Source organism: Annulohypoxylon maeteangense, assembly GCF_022496945.1.
Source record: "Annulohypoxylon maeteangense strain CBS 123835 unplaced genomic scaffold GGS22scaffold_20, whole genome shotgun sequence".
Taxonomy (NCBI): Eukaryota; Fungi; Ascomycota; class Sordariomycetes; order Xylariales; family Hypoxylaceae; genus Annulohypoxylon; species Annulohypoxylon maeteangense.
In genome coordinates, this window is record NW_025953267.1 from 535,113 (window position 1) to 555,219 (window position 20,107).

The window sequence follows — 20,107 nt, forward strand, 5'->3', positions numbered from 1 at the left end:
GGTAGGTACCTAGTAGGTAAAAGAGGTAAGCTATACCTGCATGGGACTGCGCTTTGGATTACCTAGGCATCTACACGACGAATCTTCGTGGGAAGTAACTGTGGTCTTTCCGACGTTAAATCTCATGTTCGAAAATCCGTAATCGAGCTACTCCTTATTTAATTTGATATATTTGAATGGAAGTTTTAGATACTACTTGTCCCGTATCTATCTAAAAGCTGGATTATGCTATCAAACTTCAAATATGGCAGACTGAGCTTCGACGGCGATGAAAATCATTCAGAGTAGAGCCATGTAGATAGAGAATAGAGACAAATTAGCCATTTAATCGCAATTCATGATGGCAGCTATTTCGCTACCTACTTGTAGACCTGCGAGATTGAAGCTTTGACGGGTAAGGATAGAGCTTGGAGGAAATTGTCATCGGTACCTATACGCATCGCTGAATTGACTTTCAGACTGAACTGTCATGATGAGCAAAATAATATCCCCAAGATTCATGTTCGTCGCTCGTTCCATCATTTATTGCCTTTCCTGCAAAGCTTCAGCTTTCTCTATATTTCAAATATACCCACCGCACTTTAATGAGAAGCCTCGTCATCAATGAAAGCTCAGAGTTGGGTATTGACTCCATATCACTATTGATGTTGTCGGAGTTAGGATTTAACGGTATACGTGGCGTTATAATATCTGCGGTCTCCTCGGGGTAATTCATCTACCTAGTGGTATAAAGGGATATCACATTTTAGTAAATTCATCTAAGCTTACCTACTCAAACATGATAAGAAGCAAGTGATTGTAGTTTCTGTGGTTTCTGTAGGTAGTTAGGCAAATACTCAAGTTCCGGTAATAGCTGCTAGATACCTCCTGGTTAGGTATCTGATAATGGATTTCAACAATACCGAGTTCGTCGGAGACAAAAAGGGGCAGCCATTGTATAGGTAGGTGGCAGTGCAACAAAGTTCCAATTAATCAACGGACGAGTAGCATACCAAAAACGATTTAGCTCGCGATTATATAGGTGCCTACCTATTCTTGACCAACTTATCACGGTCAGGGACATTGTACAAGACCATGATATCATGGCCTATTTCTTGGTGCTGAATGCTTTTGTCGGATAGTTTAACCTGGTATTGGAGTAACCCTTTCTCAGTAATCCTCCGCTGACGCATGAATGCGTCGTAAAAACCCGCCAGGCTTCGAAGGAGAAGTAGGATTTGAGATATTTATCACACTGTGGATGAAACTGTAGCCACTCGTTGTGGTTGCCAATCGTCTAAGTTGAATTAGGCATACCATCCATGCATTATCATCCGAAATCACTCTTATTATTCGATCGGTTTCGAAGTCACAACACTTATCCGGGATACGGCTTAAGAATGTTTCTCGTGTGGAAGCTTGGCGACCCTCGTTATTTCCCAATGCATTCGGAGTTGAGTTTTTTGATCATAATGAATCATGAGAGATGGATACCTACCTACCTAGTATTTAAAGCTTTGTTACTCGTAGAGGAGTGCTCGTTGAGTTTTCTTCAGTGGGCGACTTTTACTAATTGAAGCACCTACTTAATGATAATAGATACGTAGAGATTGGTCCAGGTATAAGAGCGAACTACTGCGTCCTTTTTGAAAGAGAGCTGCAGGAAACAGTCATGGTTCAACCTTGAATCCGGATTTAGTCATCTCATCTTCCGTACTCATCATTGGAGGAAGGGCGCATAGGACGATTCGTTTAGGGAGCTACATAAACAGCTAAATCAAATCATCTAGAAGGTAGGAAGGATCCCCTGCCACGTGGCCGAGGCAAGGATTTCGATTCATGTTTCTGGTAACAGTTAGATCATTAATAGATGATCACTGGATCAAATGTGGATTCTACATAACTAATGCAAGTGTCTTTTGTGGTGTAGTAAACAAAATCGAAGTGTTTGTGTTGACAAAACAGCATCACGCTATTACCGATTATTTACTGAGCTGAATTCTATAGGAGAAGATTGCGATCGACTGCGCAACGTTATGCCATAAGCACAGCTGAACTGGGCTGCTAGGGAGGCGCAGAGGAAATGATGAGAACGTGTAAGAGCTAAGCCGGACCGTACTTTTGTTTGGGATTTTGCTGCGAAGGAATCTATGTGAGAACACGAGCATGACAACTCATAGATTAAGTTAGGAAATAAGCCGGCAATCGAAGCCGTTACGACGATAAGCTTAAGATGTTACCCGATCGGAACCGAAATGGTTAAAGATATCCTGCTACCTAATAGTTGTTGCTGGTGGTTAATTCAGCCGCACTGAACATACGGAGATTTCGGCTTTCACGCTCTCCGAGAATCCTTGGTCGTTTCTTCCGCATGTCTGAGCTCGATCCGTATTTCTAATGAGTTCATGGTCATTCGCTAAGAAGTTTCAAGGAATCAGTCGAAGGATTTCTCGATCCAATCGGAATAGGGCCATATTTCCTTATGGTATTTCTTCGGCAATTCATCCTTCAACCGACCTATCAGACTCACGATGATTACTTCGCCACATGTTCGGCACTGCAGGTCGCGTCGCCCTGGTCTCTTGTAAAGAAGGCCGATTCCTGTTCATCACTGGCAGGCTCGCACTTGGTGGGGATTTCGAGGCTCAGTTGTTCGATTCGAATTCCGGTAGGCTTCGCCGTCTGGGGTACCCCTGATGACTTATCGCCCGCATTGGACTGTGCCAGACGGATGGTGCATTTAGAGGTGGTATTATGCATAGCACCGTGGCTTTTACCTTATGACAATGACGCGGCGATTCACTTCAAGATGACTGAAGTATTATCCCGTCAACATTAGCCCGAGTGATTCAGATGACAGCCGGTCTAATTCAAGGCCGGCTCATTCTATAGAGACTGATATATATACTTGCTGCCGAAGATAGGTATCGTATCTAGACGTTACACTTGTTTACTCGTCTCACTGCAAGCTACTAGACAATTTCGTCCGAAAATAGTTGAAAATGAAGTCTGTGTATCTTCCCATCGTCGTAGCCTTCGGCTCGTCGACAGTCTATTCGGCACCTTCAAGTACTGCCGCATGGGTAGCTCCTGGTCCCAACGATGGTATGCTGGTATAACTTCGAAATAACTTGTTCTAAAGCAAAGCTAATATTTCACAGTTCGCGCACCATGCCCTATGCTGAACACCTTAGCTAATCATGGTTTCTTGCCACATGATGGCAAGGGAATCACGGTCAACAAGACAATATCTGCTCTTGGAACCGCCCTGAACATAGACCAGCCACTGTCTGAGGAGCTTTTCAACTTCGCGTTGACGACTAACCCAACACCTAATTCAACGTATTTCGACTTGGATCATCTTAGTCGCCACAACATTTTAGAACACGATGGTAGCTTGAGGTTAGTTGATATTAATACGTGCTATGCAACCGCCAGTCCACTAACATTAAAATTCGCAGCCGTCAAGACTCTTATTTTGGACCTGCCGATGTCTTTAATGAGGCCGTCTTTAACCAAACAAAGTCGTACTGGACCGGGGACACGATTACCATACAAATGGCAGCCAATGCTCGTGTGGCTCGTCTTATGACTTCTAACCTTACGAATCCTGAATATTCGTTATCCGACCTGGGCTCCGCTTTCAGCATTGGCGAAACGGCTGCTTACATCGGTATACTCGGAGATAAGAAGTCTGGCACAGTTCCTAAGAGCTGGGTAGAATATCTTTTCGGTAAGACTCCAAATTAGAGCTCTAAATCCACATGGAAACTAACAATTCGTGATCATTAGTAAACGAGCGCTTGCCTTATGATCTAGGATTTGCGAAGCCTAAGGAAACTTTTGTAGCAGACGACCTTAGCGATATGATGGTCGAGATCGTCGACGCCCAACATTTCCCTCAATCGCCCGGCAAAGTCAGCAAGCGTTCAGCTGCCCGCTGTCCTTTCCATTAAGCACTTGCTAGTGGCTATTGAAGTCGGTGACTTGTATAACTATAGTCGTATATGTTGGACATAATCGAGGTTCGAGGGGCACGCACATATTCTTCAATTCAAACGCTTCTCAGCCAAAATTCATATGGAAATTTAGACTAGTCCATATCGGAGAAACATTAATAGACTTTTCATATGCTTTAACAGAATGCGTGGAATATGCTCATTTGTGACGCCATCGCGGACATCTGCATGTGGTACAGCTCGCTGAGTTAGCGGTGTTAAGAAATTCATTATCGTCGACGAGACGAAATAAAAATGACTATGGAGTAGGTAAAATAGTGTAGTTATCGAGGTTATAGAATACAATCTGACATCTTCCTATGTAAAATTGTAAATAACAAAAAAGAATTTTGGCTTGTCTCTCAATTCAGGGGGTGGCTCGACGCCCATTTCAGCGCTGTTCTAGATGTGGCTGCAATTCTCGCAGCTCCGTTCCCGTTGCCACTGGCGCTATGACCTCATCAGCTGGATCTGCGTCCGCTGGATCCTCCCAACCTTCGCGGTTGTCCTGGACTAATCTTACAAAGCATATATCTAGGATAAGCGAAGCGGCGCAGAGGGCTACGGTGAAATACAATGCTCCTCGATACCCTACCACCTTGTCACGACCCTTGCCCACCTCTGCCTCGACGGTCGATGCGAACCCGAGACCGAGACTGGTGCCATACAGAAGCAAAGATCCTATCAGAGACCCCGCGACGCCTTGTTGCTTCCGACTGACCGAGTTGCTGGCAATAATTTGAGCAGCGGTATAGGTCAAGTCGGGCGACAAGGCGGACATAATAGTGCTCGGGAAAACTTGGGACCAATAGGTTTGTTGCTCCGGCATTGTGGCAATGAGAATGCTAGCGACCAACATACAAGAGGAGCCCATAGCCAAGATCCATTGTGCCGGTACCCGCGGGATCAAATAGGCAGCAAGAAACGTAGCTGCAGCACCACCGAGACCGAAGGGTGTCCAACCTACCGCGAATTGCATCGGCGTCCAATGACGAATCTCCTGTAGCCAGAGGACGGTATACCAGAACAAGCTACCCGCAGCCATAAAGTTTAATAACACTACAAATATCAACGGCGTAAAGGACGGAGCTTTGAAGATGCTTAGTGGCATGATTGGATCCGATGCGAAATAGTGTTCCCAGATGTAATATCCGACGAACAGAGAGACGGAGACGATAAGTGTGGCTATGACCATAGGGCTCGACCATCCAACGGCAGGCGCTTGACTACGGAAGATGATTAGGTTAATTATGGTCACATATATCGAGTTGGGTCGCTCACTTCCATACGACGTTGAAGACGATCAAACCGCCGAGGGCAAGAAAAGAGCCGATCCAGTCAATCTTCCCTTTGGGGTCTACTGGCACTTCGCGCGGGAGAAGCGCCCACAATGCTACCGTGACTATCAAGCTCATAGTTGCACTATCAATAGACATCAGTGGCCGGTCGATCTCTCTCCTATGTGATGCACTTACATGAATACGAACAGCCAAGCGAAGGGCGTGCTCTCGAGAAACCCTCCAGTGACGAGGGCACCTAACCAGCCGCCTATAGGGGCAGACGCGCCGAAGAAGGCTAAGCTTAGGTTCCTTGCGAAGCCGGGCGGATTGGTAATCCCGATCATGGCGACGGCGTTCGGCATAATGAAAGCGCCTCCAATGCCGGACATCGCACGCATGACGTTGAAGGCTACGAAATTGTTGCTGAATCCGCATACTAATGTAAATACGATGAGGATGAGACTCCCTACAAGCAGCATATTTTTATGTCCGTACACGGCACCGAAGCGGCCGCTGATGAGAACGAAGGTTCCTTGCGTAAGACTTTTACATGTCAACGACTACTACTAGATAGGTAGGTATGTACTACTATCGAGTAAAGGTTTTACGTACGGGTAAGATGCGCCAACCCAGTTAGCATGGACACCAGAGACGCCGAGTCGCTTGCTGACTATCAATCCCCCGGCTACACCCATCATGTTGCAAATCATTTGCATGAGGTTACAAGCAACGATAAGTGTCGTGATGGCTAGCCGGCGGCGTTTGTTGGTAACATTCAATGGAGCAACATCGAATACTCTTTGGATCTCTTCGGGCGATGGTATCGGAGGCTGAGGTGTCTGAAGCTCGACATTATAAATTGTACGATCGACCTTCTCTTCTGATACCCTAGAAATTACATTCTCTGGACTAATTGCGGACGGCCCTGCGAGGGAGCTAGTGCCCGGTGTTAGTTCGTGGTGTATCAAGGCGTGCAAAGACATTATAAACAAGTGTTGATCAGATTTATTTCACGAATTTATGCTCAACATTCACGACCATTCAGGTTTTCGACGAGACAGTTTCGAGGGGGGTTTTAAGAGATACGTATGAGTTTCTGATGCCTGGTTCGAATTGGTCAATGAAAATTCTATATTCCGATTTCGTTGCTTGAAAAGCATCTGAGCGGGGTGTCTCCGGGTATGCATCACAGAATATTCAGGCGGTGACGCGATGGGTAGTCCGCTACCGGATTACGCGGTGGGAATTACGGGGAATAGCAAACGCGCCGAGTAATTGTGCGTCAGTTTTGCATCCATCCATACTTCTTATACTGGATCACGTACCGAGTCGGCGATAATCTATCGAAGTAGACGATATACCAGTTAAGGGGTTACAATAATTTCAACCCAGAAAAAAAAACGATAACACCTTTCACACAAGCTCGATGGCTGATACGGCAGTAGCACCGGCGTCGACTGTGAGAACCATACCCGTGATCCAACGAGCCTGCTCGCTAGCTAGAAACCTAACAGCCGTTGCACAGTCCCATGCGTTACCTTCCGTTCGCAAGAGACTTCGGTTTCTTCTCGCTGCCCGAGTCTCCGGACTCATGCCTTTCGAATACATCATGGGCGTGTAGAGCATACCTATTCAGATTAGCCACTAGAACAGTAGCCACATTTATAAAGGGGTAATTGTTAGCGGGCGTTCACCTACCCGGACAAACGCAATTTACGCGAATACCATCAGATGCATGATGTGCCGCCATTGCACGGGTCATATTCAGAACGGCCCCTTTGCTCGTTGGGTACAGCAAATGGGGAGTGCCCCCTACTAATCCAGCAACCGAGCCCATGTTGACAATACTTCCACGAATCTGACCTAAAGACTCGTCGTTCTTGCGCATCTCAGGGACGACAACCTTAACCATATTCGCCATACTCGTGACGTTGATTTCGAGCCCACGACGCCATTGATCCAAGTCGAACTCCGTTGCTGTGCCCCTAGCGCCCATAATTCCTACATTGTTAACGAGGATATCGATTCGGCCAAACTTGGATAGTGCCGCATCAACCACATTCTGGCAGTCAGTAGGTTTCGTGACATCTGCCTGGCAGCTGATACTGTCCCCTTTGCCTTCTGAGCGGATCATGGAACTAGTATTCTCAGCCCATGTGGGATTCAGGTCGGCACAAATCACTGAAGCGCCGTCTTCGGCTAACAGGATCGAGATAGCTCGGCCGTTACCGAGGCCGTCGCCTTCACATCCTGCTCCAGCCACAATGGCGACTTTCCCCTCAAGAGACCTCGATGGCCTTGGGGGAATGTCGTCTGCCACTAGTTGGCGTTAGCAGGATTCGAATGAGATGAGCATTCTCTTGGGCTCAGTTACATGTTCTTCTCTCTATAGCAAACGATCTTTTTGTGAGAAGAAGGATTGAAGTCCTCTGACCCCGTAGTTGGGGAAGCGTGGTATTCCGAGCCGCATAATGTATTTGACGTGTGCTTGTGAGGGGAATCCGATTTCGTGAGGGGCTAATCGCCACGAAGAATGATGAAGACAGTCCCTTCAGAGGGGTCATTCGAATGTTATGAAAGAATGCATTTCTAGAAGAGAGTTTGAACATGTTTACTTAAGTCGTATCTTGTCGGGATCAAGTTCGGATTCATTCATCTGCTTAGCAACCACAATAGCCAGGACCTGGGTATACTATTAACAGTAGGTATTTTATGAATAAAGGTTTCTCTCCAACTCCGACTCCAATTCGTCGCCAACAATAGGTAGCTTGTGATACCTGTTGCGACCACCGGATGCATTGATAGTGATCGGGATACTGACTACCTACATAAACACGATATATCAATCAACAGTTCGAATCTAGAACTTCACCTCATTTTGGAAGAAACAACCCTGATTCTGTTAGTCCTGCATAAGTGCGTAAAGTATGACATTGAACTGGATTGATCAAGGTATTTTCAATTTTCAATCACGTCCTCCACAAGTAGGTACTAAGCACCTCCTATATTAGGAACAATTAGGTACCTAGAGGCTACTGAGTTTCTCGGTTGGTCAGCCTACCCCTTTTCACAGGTAGGCTTCGCGCATCGCGGAAAAGATGTTGGCAATGTTGGGGCGGCCAAGATGAGAATGTTTCATAAACCCTAGACTGTAGGAGTGCTCGTCCAAACGTCGTAAGCTTAGAACTAGCTTATTCTGCTTTGGCATTGATGGTGATGTTCCAGGTTAGGTATTTTTCAGAGAAAATATTTTGAAAGAGGTTGTGAATTAACATACTATATGCATTTGAATTCTAGATTCTTATATGTTAGTACGATAGTTGATTTGGACACTGTTTCGTTGTTTCGTTATCCTGGTAACCTTGAAACTGGACAATCACTGTTATGGCACCTTCTAGTCAGCCCAGATCGTCCCTACTTGAAATTGAACATGGTTAGTATCTAGGGCAATTGATTAGCTAATTAATACCATCCTATCCGCAGTAAAGAGCTACCTAAACAAGAAAATACTTGCTCAAATTATATAAAAAAGTGATTGGCGAAGGAGCAGGATTCGACATACGAACCCTGCAGGAACATCAGATAAACACCCTTGACGCCTCACATTACCTAACGACCAAAGCATTGGGTAACCGCGATGAGCAACACTAGTGTTCGCGCGCGTACATATATATTGCAAGGGATGCCGTAGTTATCGTGTAACAAGGTAGTTTCCACCTCAACTCACCTCATCTCGCATCCAAGCCAACTCGTCAATCATGGTGAACATCACAGCCCCCCTCCGCATCGGGTACATGCTCTTCCCGGCCTTCACGGCCCTAGACGTCTTCGGGCCTCTGAACGTGCTCAATCTCGTCTCTATTAAACATAACATGACGCTCTCGCTCATATCAAATGACCTCTCCCCCGTGAGCATCGACCGCACCATCGTTAACGGAGTAGCGGGAGGGATGCTAGCCTCGTCCGCGTCGCCGAACTTCACACAATTTGTGCTGCCCACGCATACCTTCGCCACCGCGCCTCCCCTCGACGTGATAATCGTCCCCGGGGGCGCCGGGGTCCGCGATGTCAACGGCACGCGGGCACACGTGGATTGGCTTAGCTCCCGCTTCGACGACCCGGGCCTCGCGTACATGATGACGGTGTGCACGGGCGCGTCTCTGCTCGCGCGCACGGGGAAAATCGCAGGCCGCAACGCGACGACAAATAAGGCCGCGTTCAACTGGGTGAAATCGGTTGAGCATGCCGAGGATGTGAATTGGATCGCTAAGGCGCGGTGGGTTGTGGATGGGAACGTATGGACGTCGTCTGGGGTTAGTGCCGGGACGGATATGACGTTGAGCTGGATCGAGCATTTGTATGGGAAGAATGAGAGCGAGAGTATGCGCGTGCAGTTGGAGTGGAATGCATTGAATCAAACGGAAGATCCGTTTGCTGCGTATTATGGGTTAACGTAGATTTGGTGGAATTGGGGCTTACTGCTCGGCTTCTATTAGTTTATATCTATACCTATTGGTGCATCATGTCCTGTTAACTGTCAGAGATGTGAAATAATCATTCGAACTTTCTTGGTGTTGGATTGATGGTAGGTAGGTAAAGTATTAATCAATTGGATTAAGTTGTTATATAAAAGGTAAGTAACCTAGAATCGCTTTATATCCTACGAGAAGATCGCTAATGAAGTTTTTAGTTGGTACGAAAAACTTATCATACGGCGAAGCCACCTGAGTTGCGTTGTCGCGGCTCTCCAGCCGCTTCAAACGTCCCGTTAGGTAGTAGTCGCAAACCTTGGGCAGTACTTCCACCGGGTGCGACCCAAGTGACATTGTGTCCCAAAGACTTCAGGTATGCGACAGTGCTGTTGTCATACGCATACTCGAAGGAAACTTGGGTGGGGACAAGCTGGTCGTGGAATCGCGGTTGCGCGAGGGCCTCAGCTGTCGTTAAGTTCTGATCAAGGACGTGGTGGATGTTATGGATAGTCGCCGTAATGATACGGCTACCACCGGCAGATCCGATGACGAAGTACAGTTTCCCGTCGGCTGACTCGACAATGGTTCCCGAGATTGAAGACAACGGGCGCTTGCCTGGACGGATGTAATTCTCCGGGCTTGGTATATAACCGAATGCGTTGGAGGAATTCGGGATGGAGAAGTCGTTCATCTCATCATTCATGATAACGCCTGTCTCGGGGACGATAAGCTGGGATCCGAATAGTAAGTTAACTGTCGTTGTAATGCTAATAGCCAGCCCAGTGTGATCAGCAGCAACGATGTGACTGGTGCCCGGAGTTTCGAGACTCTCTAGACCTTCTGGATCGTAATACGATATATTGCTCTGCGTAGAAAAATCGAAAATCTTCGAGCGGACTTCAGCGGCAGTCGCTTCGGAGACCATTTCAGTCTGGTATTTTTCGAGACCATCAACGAAGGAGGGGTCGCCGAGTTTGGCTCGTTGTCCGTACGCAAACTTCATGGCCTCGTCTAGCCTGTGAGCCGTTAAATTGATCTGGGCAGGATCGCCGAATCCTTCATAACCTTCGACGATTTTCAGAGCACTAAGTGCCACTGCGCCACTTGATGGCGCACTAACACTTGTAAGCTTGTAGCCTCTATAGTTGATCTTAGCAGGCTGTCGGATAGCGACCGTATAGTTTTTCAGGTCTTCAAGGGTCATCGTTCCGTTGGCCTTTGATAACGCAGCGATGGTTGCCTGAGCAATGGCACCAGTGTAAAAAGCATCTGCGCCCTCTTTGGCGATGGTCTCTAACGTGTCGGCGTACCGTTTTCGCGTCATCGTCTCGCCAAGTTGGACTCTGGTGCCGTTCGGAGCAAAGTCAATTGCCCACGCCGGATCATTCGTGAGGAAATTAGCATTTGGCGTTACAGAATTCATGTAACGGACGAGATCTTCCGACACCACGAAGCCCTCTCGAGCAACCTTCACAGCCGGCGTTACCACCTTAGCCCATGGCAATTTCCCATAGTTTTTGTGCAGATATTCCAACCCTCGAAGCTCTCCGGGAACACCACTGCGGCGTCGTTAGCCATCCGCTCCATTATCAGGTGTCTGATTCGACCAATTTATTTACCTTGCCAAACCACCGTATAAGCTTAGATTGGTGTTGTTATTATACATCTCCTCGAACGCAGCAGCCGGGGCGGTCTCTCGGAAATCGATAAATTCGTACTTCCCGTCGCAGCCACGCACAAGCATGAAGCCACCACCACCAATGCCGCTGTGATACATGCCAGTAACTCCGACACATAGTACAGTGCCAACCAAAGCATCGGCCGCATTTCCACCAGTCTTGAGTAGATCGGTTCCGATCTTGGAACAAATGGCATTTTCAGATGCGACGGCGCCTAGCTTGGGTTCTCCTTTCGTTGGTACAGCGAAGCTGGGGCGTATCAAGGAGCTTAGCTGCAAAGCAGCCGCTGCGATATGTGTGAAGGACGGCATGGCGCTGGTGGCATGGGGTATTCTGCCTGTGTAACGGAATGCCGACAATACCTAACAAAGACACCCAGTAATTAAACTGCAGTCCCGGGGTCTTTATATTTGTAAGACTCTCGGTGATGCGTTATCTGACCAAGGATTGCAACCTGGTCAGCTAGATTGCATTAGCCCAGTCCTTGACCGAGAGAAACCCAGGTAGGGCAACGCGATCCTCGAAATTGAGGAGAGGCTGAGATCCCTAAATTTCTAGAAGGTAAAATATGTTCTTTCTAGTATTCCTAATTTTATTCCTTGTTTGCTTTCTTTCTTGCCCTTTAGGCCTATACTTGGTACCCAGAATGCAACTGCCTCTCGAGAACCCCGCACCTCCCCCGACGCGCATTTAATTGCCGTCCACGTTCGGTTTCTCAATGTCGTGCTTACCCCGTGTTCTACGCTGCGACAGTCAGTCTTTCGCTTCGTACTTTCCTCTTCGTACTCTACAAATATTATCCCGTTATCCCGGGGATAACCTTCGTTCATGCCCCGCTTCCCGCACGAGGCAGTCATATCCCGGAAGCTGAGAGCATGATGGGCAACTTCTCTAAATCCTTCGTACACATCAAGGTGATTTTTCGCGAGATCAGGGGTGTTTGCGATATCATATGGCTGTCCCATTAAGGAAACAAGCCACCCGCACTTGGCAAGCCGACCCACTAACAAGCCATTGACGCAATAGCTACCATGTCCTTGCACTATCTCACTTTTTTTAGTCGTTGTTGAGTGTAATAATTTCCGATCAAGTCGAGAAAAGAATAACTTCGAGATAACAACGCGTGTCGGGGTATCCACGCTTCAAAAAACGCGGACGGGAAATTCCATTGCATATTGGTAATTTTGATAAAGTAGAGCTATGTACTATCTAAGTTGTCGAGACCATATTACTGGTCAATGGAGGGACTGAAGCGTTACTCCTTTAGAGTTAGCAGGGTTAGATCCCTCAAACTCTGGCAGTGCTTAACAGCTTAAATCGCCCGGACGAAACTCATTCATCATCTAACATCCGACGACGTTTCTTTCTATTACCACCATTTTCTTGATCGGGTGTCTCGCTACTGCCGTTCTCGAACTGCTTCTCTAGTTCGTCCATCGCATCCACCGGTAAACTGGCGGCGAATTCCTTATCCTTAACTGCTCGGCGTTGCCATGAGGTTGTTTTTCGGAGAGATCTGTATGTGTCATACAACTTCTTGATACTTGCTTCGGCGACAGGCAACACCAGGTAAGAACTTTTATCAAGCTCTCCATCCGGAATGACGTTCTCCTCTGTTACTGCCTCTACGTACTGAGGACTGCCATCGGAATTTAGGAATAGAAGGATGACTATCATGTCATGGGTTGTTTCATTGTACGATGAGCGTTTGACGTCAAGCAAGTTTCCGAGCTTGTTCTTCGAGGGCAGATTGGCCAAGCTAAGGTCTTCATAGTACTCGCGTGTGAACTTGCGACTTGATCCAATGCTAGGATCCGTGGAGGCAAGGTATTCTCTAATCAGCTTTTCCTTATACTTCTGTAGTCTCGCGTAGGCATGCTGAACCACCCACACGTTCCGCAATGTAGGTTGCAGGATCACAAACGGATCTCCGGGGTTCATAGCTGGCAGCGTGGTAGTATCATCATTGACGATTAGGTGAGGGCTCGGAATGCCAGTCATATGATTGCGAAGCTTGTAGCTCTGCTTGCTACCAAGGAGCGCGCGGCCTAGTATTCGATTCAGTTCACTCTCTGCACCAACTCCGACCAGGGGCTCCAATGATGCATCGGCAATGTCATGGCTATTTGCGGTCTGGAAATTAGGCCTTAGCTTTGTTTCGACTTCATGGACTGCCTTGGATGTCTTGCTCTGAATCGCAACCATTAGGTCTTTGAACTTCCCAAGTAGTTCTGATTGGGATTTAGCAGAGCTGTCGTCGGGAACAGCGGCATGCTGTGATTGCACAATGGTGTTATTCAATGAGAGTGTTTCTTCCGTGAGTTCGTCGATATGTCGCAGGATCTGTTGGAGTTGATATGGCTGGTCTGCCTCAGCAGGCTTGCCCTCCTTGCCATTCTGTGACTGCTCCATGCCCAGGTGAGGTTGGTCTGTTTATAATGGAACGAAATTGCGAAATAAAATCGGGTTGTGATTAAATTCCCCGTACTTTCCAGTAGGATTGAACAATTTTTAAAGGAAATGGTCTATATTGTAGACCGATGATTTACGCGGTTTTGAGAGAAGGGGGAGAAGAAGCATTGAACACGTGGGGTACCGGCATAGAGAAAATAAAATACAAATCATAAAATTCGTACAGTGACAATATCCTGCAAGTGCTGTCATCATGCAGGCAGCCTTCAAGATCAGTACCTAGTAGGTACCTCTTCAGGCGTTTATAGAGTATTGTATTTCTTGATTTCGTAATAAATGCCTCTTTCATTTTTTAACAAAAAATACTGTTGAGTCACAAACTTTCATATGTTCTCCCAATCATATCTCATCCCCTGATTAAGATAGAGTCACATCATGTTTAAGCTTAAATTTAACCTCAGGAATAAGATGCATGATCCTTCGGTTGGTAGGTGCGGTACACGTCACAGAGACGAGGCTCAGAATTCTTTGTCCACACCGTTCGACTTGTGATACTTCAAAAAAAAAAAGTTATATTCAAACCGACTAATCGGTACATCAGTGCTAAACCATTCATTCTATTGGTTTAGATCAGTCCACTTCTATTATTTTGTTGCTTACTGTTTGTGTCACTGATTGCAATACAATGGCCAATAGCCTGAAGGCTGTCGAGCATGATCAGGGGTAGGTTGGTATGAATGTGATCCGGCACTGGTTTAATGACATCCTCATGGAGACCTCTCTGGTTTTCGACCGATGACTACCCTCTGGGGGTAATAAGCGTGGATATTCGGAGATCGTAACTCACGCCGTAGATGGGCAGCATAGACTTGAATCTCTTCCTTGGTCCAGCCCATCACCATAGTCCACATATACATCAAAAATCCTATGGCCAAAAGAGGTAAGTATATATAATGCTTAAATATTTCGAAATATATCGATAAGATCATACCTTCAACGTCTTGCTCGATAGCTAGCCTGTTATATAGCCCGATCTGTTTCTCATTCTCATCCGCCGGCCACGGTCCTAGCGGTGTCTTGATGAATAACTTAGTTGACTGCCACACCTCAATTTTCAAAGGGTTTTCACATACCTTCAGGTTCTCCTCTTGTATGATTTCGAATCCCGCTTTCTTCATAGCCTCTACTTGGAGTCCGTCCTCAACAACACTAAAGGATCGACCAAACTTCTTCCCAGCTTCTGTGAACACTTTGCCCCATTGGTCTATAGCAGACCCTTCACGAACTGTGCCGTCGTCGCTCACCAGCATACAGGCCGATTCTTTATGTTCAAAGTACCCGCCGGGTTTTAGTGTTGCGAAGATCTCCCGATAAAGAGCGTCCCAATCTGGAATGGAGCCAGTGAGCCAACGTAAATGTATGTAGTCAAAGCTGTTCCGTTCATATGTCCACGGTTGTGTCACGTCGTCTACTTCAAATTTCAGGTTGGGTGGGATCCATTGTGGCTGCTGGGGTGAGATATCGACACCAACGACCTCAGCGCTCGGAAACAAGTCGGCGAAGTCACTACATTATATCAGCCCATATCAAGTACCATGATTTCCATCATGGTAGGTAGGGAGGTTACATTGCCCATATCCCTAAAAAGACTTGTTAGATGAAATGAACTTGGACTCATGGATGGCCCTAGTTGTTTGGCCAGACTCACCTGTGCCGCATCCCACATCCAATACTTTCTGAGCCATGTTAGAAATCGAATACAAAGTGGAGTTATTAAATTAGATGTCTTACCTGAACATCATCTTTAATAGGGGCCAGGTAAATCTTCCCTCGTTGCATTAAAGTCGAGACGTGATGACTATTAATAATTTTTCAGCAACATTTCCCAGAATGTTGGAGTCAATGATATATCGACTTACAGAATGTCCATAGACTCGTCATGAAGAGCATCGTTGGGGTTCCTTGAATTCACAGAATTAGCATCTATGTGTTTTACAAAGCACCGCAGAAGGCTGAGCCTGAAATAAAATCATACCATGACTGCGCATTTCCACGTTCACTATGGTAGGTACGTCCGTTTACTGTTCGATATTCGAGGATACTGGAAGTTAGCGACGCGGTTGAGCTGGCATTGTCATCCTCGTAAGAAGAATCCTCGTCGTCTGTATCTTCTGTATGCTAGAGCCGAGATTAATCAATGATACACCTGAAAATGATTTATAGGAGATTTACTCCTCGACTTTATCTTAGCATACCGGTATTGTAGCCCAATGAGACGCTGGGAGAATATTTGGATTGGTAACTCCTGGTGCGGGAGCATTCGTCGAGGTCGAAGCTGTCGTTTCTGCCGCTGGTACTGAGGGCGGATCAGACATATCTAGCACCTAGCTACTTAGTTAAGTATGATTCACAAGCCTTAGTGTCCTTATATCGATTTTAATATGCTCCTTATATTGCGCAAATAGTTGATAGATCAACAGGTTAAGAAAGATTGAGAGGAGAGATGGACGAGTCAGGAGTATTTGATCTTTGTGGGGGGATGGCTTCGACTAGAGGGGTTAGCTGTTAATGGTCATGGGAATTTGCAAAGCTCTTCCGAAATCTTATTTAATATGCATTTACTAACTAATACCTACCTAGTTGGTAGGTACTTATATACCGTATGTATTTCACTAGATTCGGTGCCACAGACTTCCTAAACCAGAAGTACACCCAGCCTGTTTGTTAAACGCCACTGCCGGTAAAAATACCTAGGTAAATACCTGGGTCCTGGGTAGACATGCACGTTAAATGTAAACTGGTATAGAAGCAGATAAGAGCTATGTAATAAATGTTACATCGATGATGTATAAAAGTGTGGAAGTGCGGTTGATGAAGGAACAGGGGGGGATCGAGAAAGCTGCTGAATTGGAGAAGACGACCGGCTCATTGTTGGCTCATTGTTGGATGATACCAACTTTTACATGCTGCAGCATTGAAACTTACTAGGATCTTCCTCGCCTGTATGTTTCCTTGGATCTGCTATCTCATTGGGAAAGCTGATGTGCATGAGCCGCCACCGCACCGGCTTCCACGTTCTAATCCCAGTCATTTTATTTTCGCTGCGAAGCCACAAAAGCCATGAAATAACTAGTATCTCACCACTTGTTTTCCCTTTATCTTTCCATGTTTCATTGCTTATTCTCGTTTGATTAAATGATAGAATCACCTTAAAATGAAAGAAAAATAACCAAGGAAATATGATCGAGGGATGTCGAGGTGAGAACGTGGAAGCGCTTCATCGGCTGTCATGGCTGTCATATATCATATGCATAATAAGCCGACCCGAGCAAGCGGACGGGTGAGAATGTCAGACTTAAGTACTCTTCGTGAATTCTAAGTAGATTTACCGCCCAGACGGCCAACACATCTCAACTATCAATCTTGACTGTAAATATTGACTAAAAGAATTCCTAACCGAGGTGGAGTACCTCCTAGATACAGTTCAAGTTCTTTTCGGGATGCGACGTTTGAGCATGGCAAAATATGGATCCCGTTTCCTTCTGGAACGGGCCGTGTCGTCGGCGCGCTATCGTTTTTTTTTACGGGCTGTGGACCCAAATGGCCGAACTGTCTTGAATCTTGATCTAGTAGGTAATAGAAGTGAGGTAATTACATGCAGGACTTTCCACATCTTGCTACCTCTACTTCTATGTTGGTGTATTGATAAGTCAATGGCTGTTTCATTTTCACACCCATCATTTAACTCATAAAATTCCCCGATATATTTTCTGAGGCGGCTTACTTAGTTCCTCCGAGCTTACGTATCGAGTGTATTTTATGTCAGATCTATTTTACTACCCTGTATATTCATTAACCCCGGTTCATGGAATCCTACTTCAATCGAAGATTACCTATTAACGCAGATCCCTTGTTATCAAGAAGCGATATATCTATGTCATGTTAAAGATTCAAGCTCTCTCACATTAAGCGTCTATCTTGGACAACCCATTTGAAATAAACCGAGGTAACGATATTCTATTATTTCTCAGTCTCGTTTCCTACCTAGGCTGATACCTAGGTACCTAGGTAGGTACTGGTACCTTCGATGTTCTAGTAACATCGAGAAGTCGATTGGTAGGTAGTCGGCCTCCCCGTATTATAAGATACGCCGTGTAACAATTTCACGGCCCTTTTCCAGCGGTTTCCTACCTACCGCGTCGATGTTTGCTTAGAAGTTGCACGAAATGGAAAAGTGAAGATAGATCTCATGACAACTAAATTGTTACTAATCTCAAATTCTCAATAAGCATATGCTTGATTACCAGGTAGTTAGGTACATGATTGGATACTGTGTAATTCTTAAGAACCAGTACCTTCAAGTTACCTACTAGCGGTGAAGTAATGGCCCGCTACACTCGGTAGAAAAAAGTATTATGATACCTTCAGTACCGGTACCTGTCCCTTTCGCTGTAAACAGAGCATTCGATATCTAGGTACATAGGTAGGTAGGTATAGAAGTAGGTAGGACATCCTAGATTCTACCATTCATATTTCTCAGTCTAGAAGGGACAGCCACTCCATCCACTAGCCCTTATCCTCTCTGCATCAGCCTCCGTCTCTTTAATACCTTGACCCATGCGCTTCTTAGGACCTATGTCGGAGAACAGGTACCCCTCAGGCATGTATTCCTCATGGTTGTCTCCCGGTACCTTACCACCATACATCCAGATAGCCCATGCCAGAGGACCCCAACGGTTCCATAGTGTCGGTTTGATGTAAAAGGGGAAATTACCGTACGGAATAACCTGCGTCATGCGACCAGTTTTTGGATCCTGGGGGTTAAGTCGCTTGAGCTCGAAGAAGCGTGGTAGTGTTAGATACCGCACCACAAAACGCCGGACTACGAGGAGGGTGTGGGTAATGGCAATCGCTGTAATATTGGGTTCAGGCAGCCTGTATCAAATTAGTGGCTTGCCATAGGCCACCTACTATTAGAAAGGGAAACAATATATTCATTGGTTGGGTGTAACGACGCAAGCCAAATACGCGAATAGGTGTGATAAAAGGTGTCAACTCACATAAAAGCATCTCGCACCCTCTCCCCCATAAGACTCAGCACGATCTGGGTCATAAATGGCTTCGCGAACCACGGCACCCAATACGTTATCATAGGTATCAGCGTCCTCGCCGGCTTCGCACATACAGTACTAGGTTTCATGGCAACGACCTCATAGCTTTTGGCCCATGCCGTAACATCCTCAGCAAACTCGATGCCATCATGCCAGCCCTTTTCAGCACGAGCGAGGCAGCCCTTATACTCGATGTTCATGGCGTCGCCGACGCTTTTCCAGAAGACACCGTGCGCACAGTACTCCATCTCATTCAAGGGTCTCCAATCATACAACCGGGCGAAGCGCTCTGGCTCTGTTATGAAAACGGACAATGTATATAGCAGATCGTTGTTCGAAATGGTTCCCTCCTTGATGTACTTGCTATGTAAGAAGTTCATGCGTGCTATACCTTGTACAGCCCGCTCCGTAGTTGGCGGGTTCATCATGAACTCGCCGATCAAGACCGCGGTATCCTCGAATCTATAGACTGTTAGCCACTATCCTGGTTATTTGAACGATTCGATAAAATCCACCCATCAAAGGGTATTAGTGGGCCGATCTTATAGATCTTCTTGTGGAATATCTCCACAAGATATCTAGATCTTAGCTCCATCTGTTCTGCAGACAATGGAGACATGAAGTATACTAACCTTTTGGGGCTTCTGACCGGATCTGTCAAATTCCCTGTCGCTAAAAGTATACGACTTATGCTCTCAACCCCATACGTCTAAGTAGTACGACATATAGGTGTTAGCGATGGAATTGCCCAGCTATTGTACAAATATAGTAAGTCTCTTAACTGACCTTGAACAACCCAAACTCTAGAGCTAAGAACTGGAATAGGGGTGTCTCCCACACGTTCAAAAACTTGATAATCTGTTGAGCATCGACGACGGTCATTTTCGCGAGCGATGCTCGGTCAGGGTAGCCGAGTCTACGCCGGAGACCATTTTCGCGACTGAAGCGGAACACCCGGCATACACAGATATATAGCAAAGCTGCGGGGAAGACAATCTGCTTCCATGGTGCCGATAGTAGGATTTTCGACAATGACCGTGGCGGCATCATGGCCGCCGCGGCATTGAAGTCGGGAACAGAGAAGTTCATCCTAGAAGATATTTTGCTCTATCTAGGTAACTATCCGGTCGTTCCTTTATTTGAAGACGATCAGTGAGCGGGTGGAAAGGGAGCCGA

The 20,107-nt window shown here is 46.3% G+C and overlaps 8 protein-coding genes across 8 annotated transcripts; 2 read left to right on the forward strand and 6 right to left on the reverse strand.

Moving 5' to 3' along the window:
- Positions 1-2,366: 2,366 nt before the first annotated feature.
- Positions 2,367-4,102, forward strand: GGS22DRAFT_172992 (Cloroperoxidase). Its single transcript, XM_047962857.1, has 4 exons — positions 2,367-3,084; positions 3,141-3,381; positions 3,441-3,712; positions 3,772-4,102. Exons 1-4 carry the CDS (start codon positions 2,982-2,984, stop codon positions 3,933-3,935), a joined length of 780 nt encoding a protein of 259 aa, XP_047815191.1. The 5' UTR covers positions 2,367-2,981; the 3' UTR covers positions 3,936-4,102.
- A 33-nt stretch (positions 4,103-4,135) lies between these two features.
- GGS22DRAFT_73995 (MFS general substrate transporter) lies at positions 4,136-6,455 on the reverse strand. Its single transcript, XM_047967969.1, has 4 exons — positions 5,870-6,455; positions 5,453-5,800; positions 5,259-5,399; positions 4,136-5,203 (listed from the first exon to the last, which is right to left on the reverse strand). The coding sequence occupies exons 1-4, from the start codon at positions 6,238-6,240 to the stop codon at positions 4,369-4,371; spliced, it is 1,695 nt and encodes a 564-aa protein (XP_047815192.1). The 5' UTR covers positions 6,241-6,455; the 3' UTR covers positions 4,136-4,368.
- Positions 6,456-6,670: 215 nt separating this feature from the next.
- GGS22DRAFT_192449 (NAD(P)-binding protein) lies at positions 6,671-7,727 on the reverse strand (the record flags this gene model as incomplete). The annotated part of the gene is made up of 3 exons (XM_047965265.1): positions 6,671-6,885; positions 6,956-7,576; positions 7,655-7,727. The coding sequence occupies 3 exons, from the start codon at positions 7,725-7,727 to the stop codon at positions 6,671-6,673; spliced, it is 909 nt and encodes a 302-aa protein (XP_047815193.1).
- Positions 7,728-8,733: 1,006 nt separating this feature from the next.
- Positions 8,734-9,840, forward strand: GGS22DRAFT_74009 (class I glutamine amidotransferase-like protein). The gene has a single exon (XM_047967970.1). It carries the CDS (start codon positions 9,016-9,018, stop codon positions 9,712-9,714), a length of 699 nt encoding a protein of 232 aa, XP_047815194.1. The 5' UTR covers positions 8,734-9,015; the 3' UTR covers positions 9,715-9,840.
- A 124-nt stretch (positions 9,841-9,964) lies between these two features.
- On the reverse strand, positions 9,965-11,719 carry GGS22DRAFT_192451 (gamma-glutamyltranspeptidase; the record flags this gene model as incomplete). Its single annotated transcript, XM_047965266.1, has 2 exons — positions 9,965-11,288; positions 11,349-11,719. 2 exons carry the CDS (start codon positions 11,717-11,719, stop codon positions 9,965-9,967), a joined length of 1,695 nt encoding a protein of 564 aa, XP_047815195.1.
- An 842-nt stretch (positions 11,720-12,561) lies between these two features.
- Positions 12,562-13,968, reverse strand: GGS22DRAFT_74017 (uncharacterized protein). The gene has a single exon (XM_047967971.1). It carries the CDS (start codon positions 13,818-13,820, stop codon positions 12,741-12,743), a length of 1,080 nt encoding a protein of 359 aa, XP_047815196.1. The 5' UTR covers positions 13,821-13,968; the 3' UTR covers positions 12,562-12,740.
- Positions 13,969-14,375: 407 nt separating this feature from the next.
- GGS22DRAFT_173007 (S-adenosyl-L-methionine-dependent methyltransferase) lies at positions 14,376-16,428 on the reverse strand. The gene is made up of 9 exons (XM_047962858.1): positions 16,076-16,428; positions 15,856-15,998; positions 15,740-15,781; positions 15,612-15,678; positions 15,529-15,556; positions 15,448-15,460; positions 14,954-15,386; positions 14,812-14,896; positions 14,376-14,745 (listed from the first exon to the last, which is right to left on the reverse strand). Exons 1-9 carry the CDS (start codon positions 16,193-16,195, stop codon positions 14,588-14,590), a joined length of 1,089 nt encoding a protein of 362 aa, XP_047815197.1. The 5' UTR covers positions 16,196-16,428; the 3' UTR covers positions 14,376-14,587.
- A 1,933-nt stretch (positions 16,429-18,361) lies between these two features.
- On the reverse strand, positions 18,362-20,020 carry GGS22DRAFT_192453 (uncharacterized protein; the record flags this gene model as incomplete). The annotated part of the gene is made up of 4 exons (XM_047965267.1): positions 18,362-18,755; positions 18,881-19,393; positions 19,447-19,640; positions 19,718-20,020. 4 exons carry the CDS (start codon positions 20,018-20,020, stop codon positions 18,362-18,364), a joined length of 1,404 nt encoding a protein of 467 aa, XP_047815198.1.
- Between the last annotated feature and the right edge of the window lie 87 nt (positions 20,021-20,107).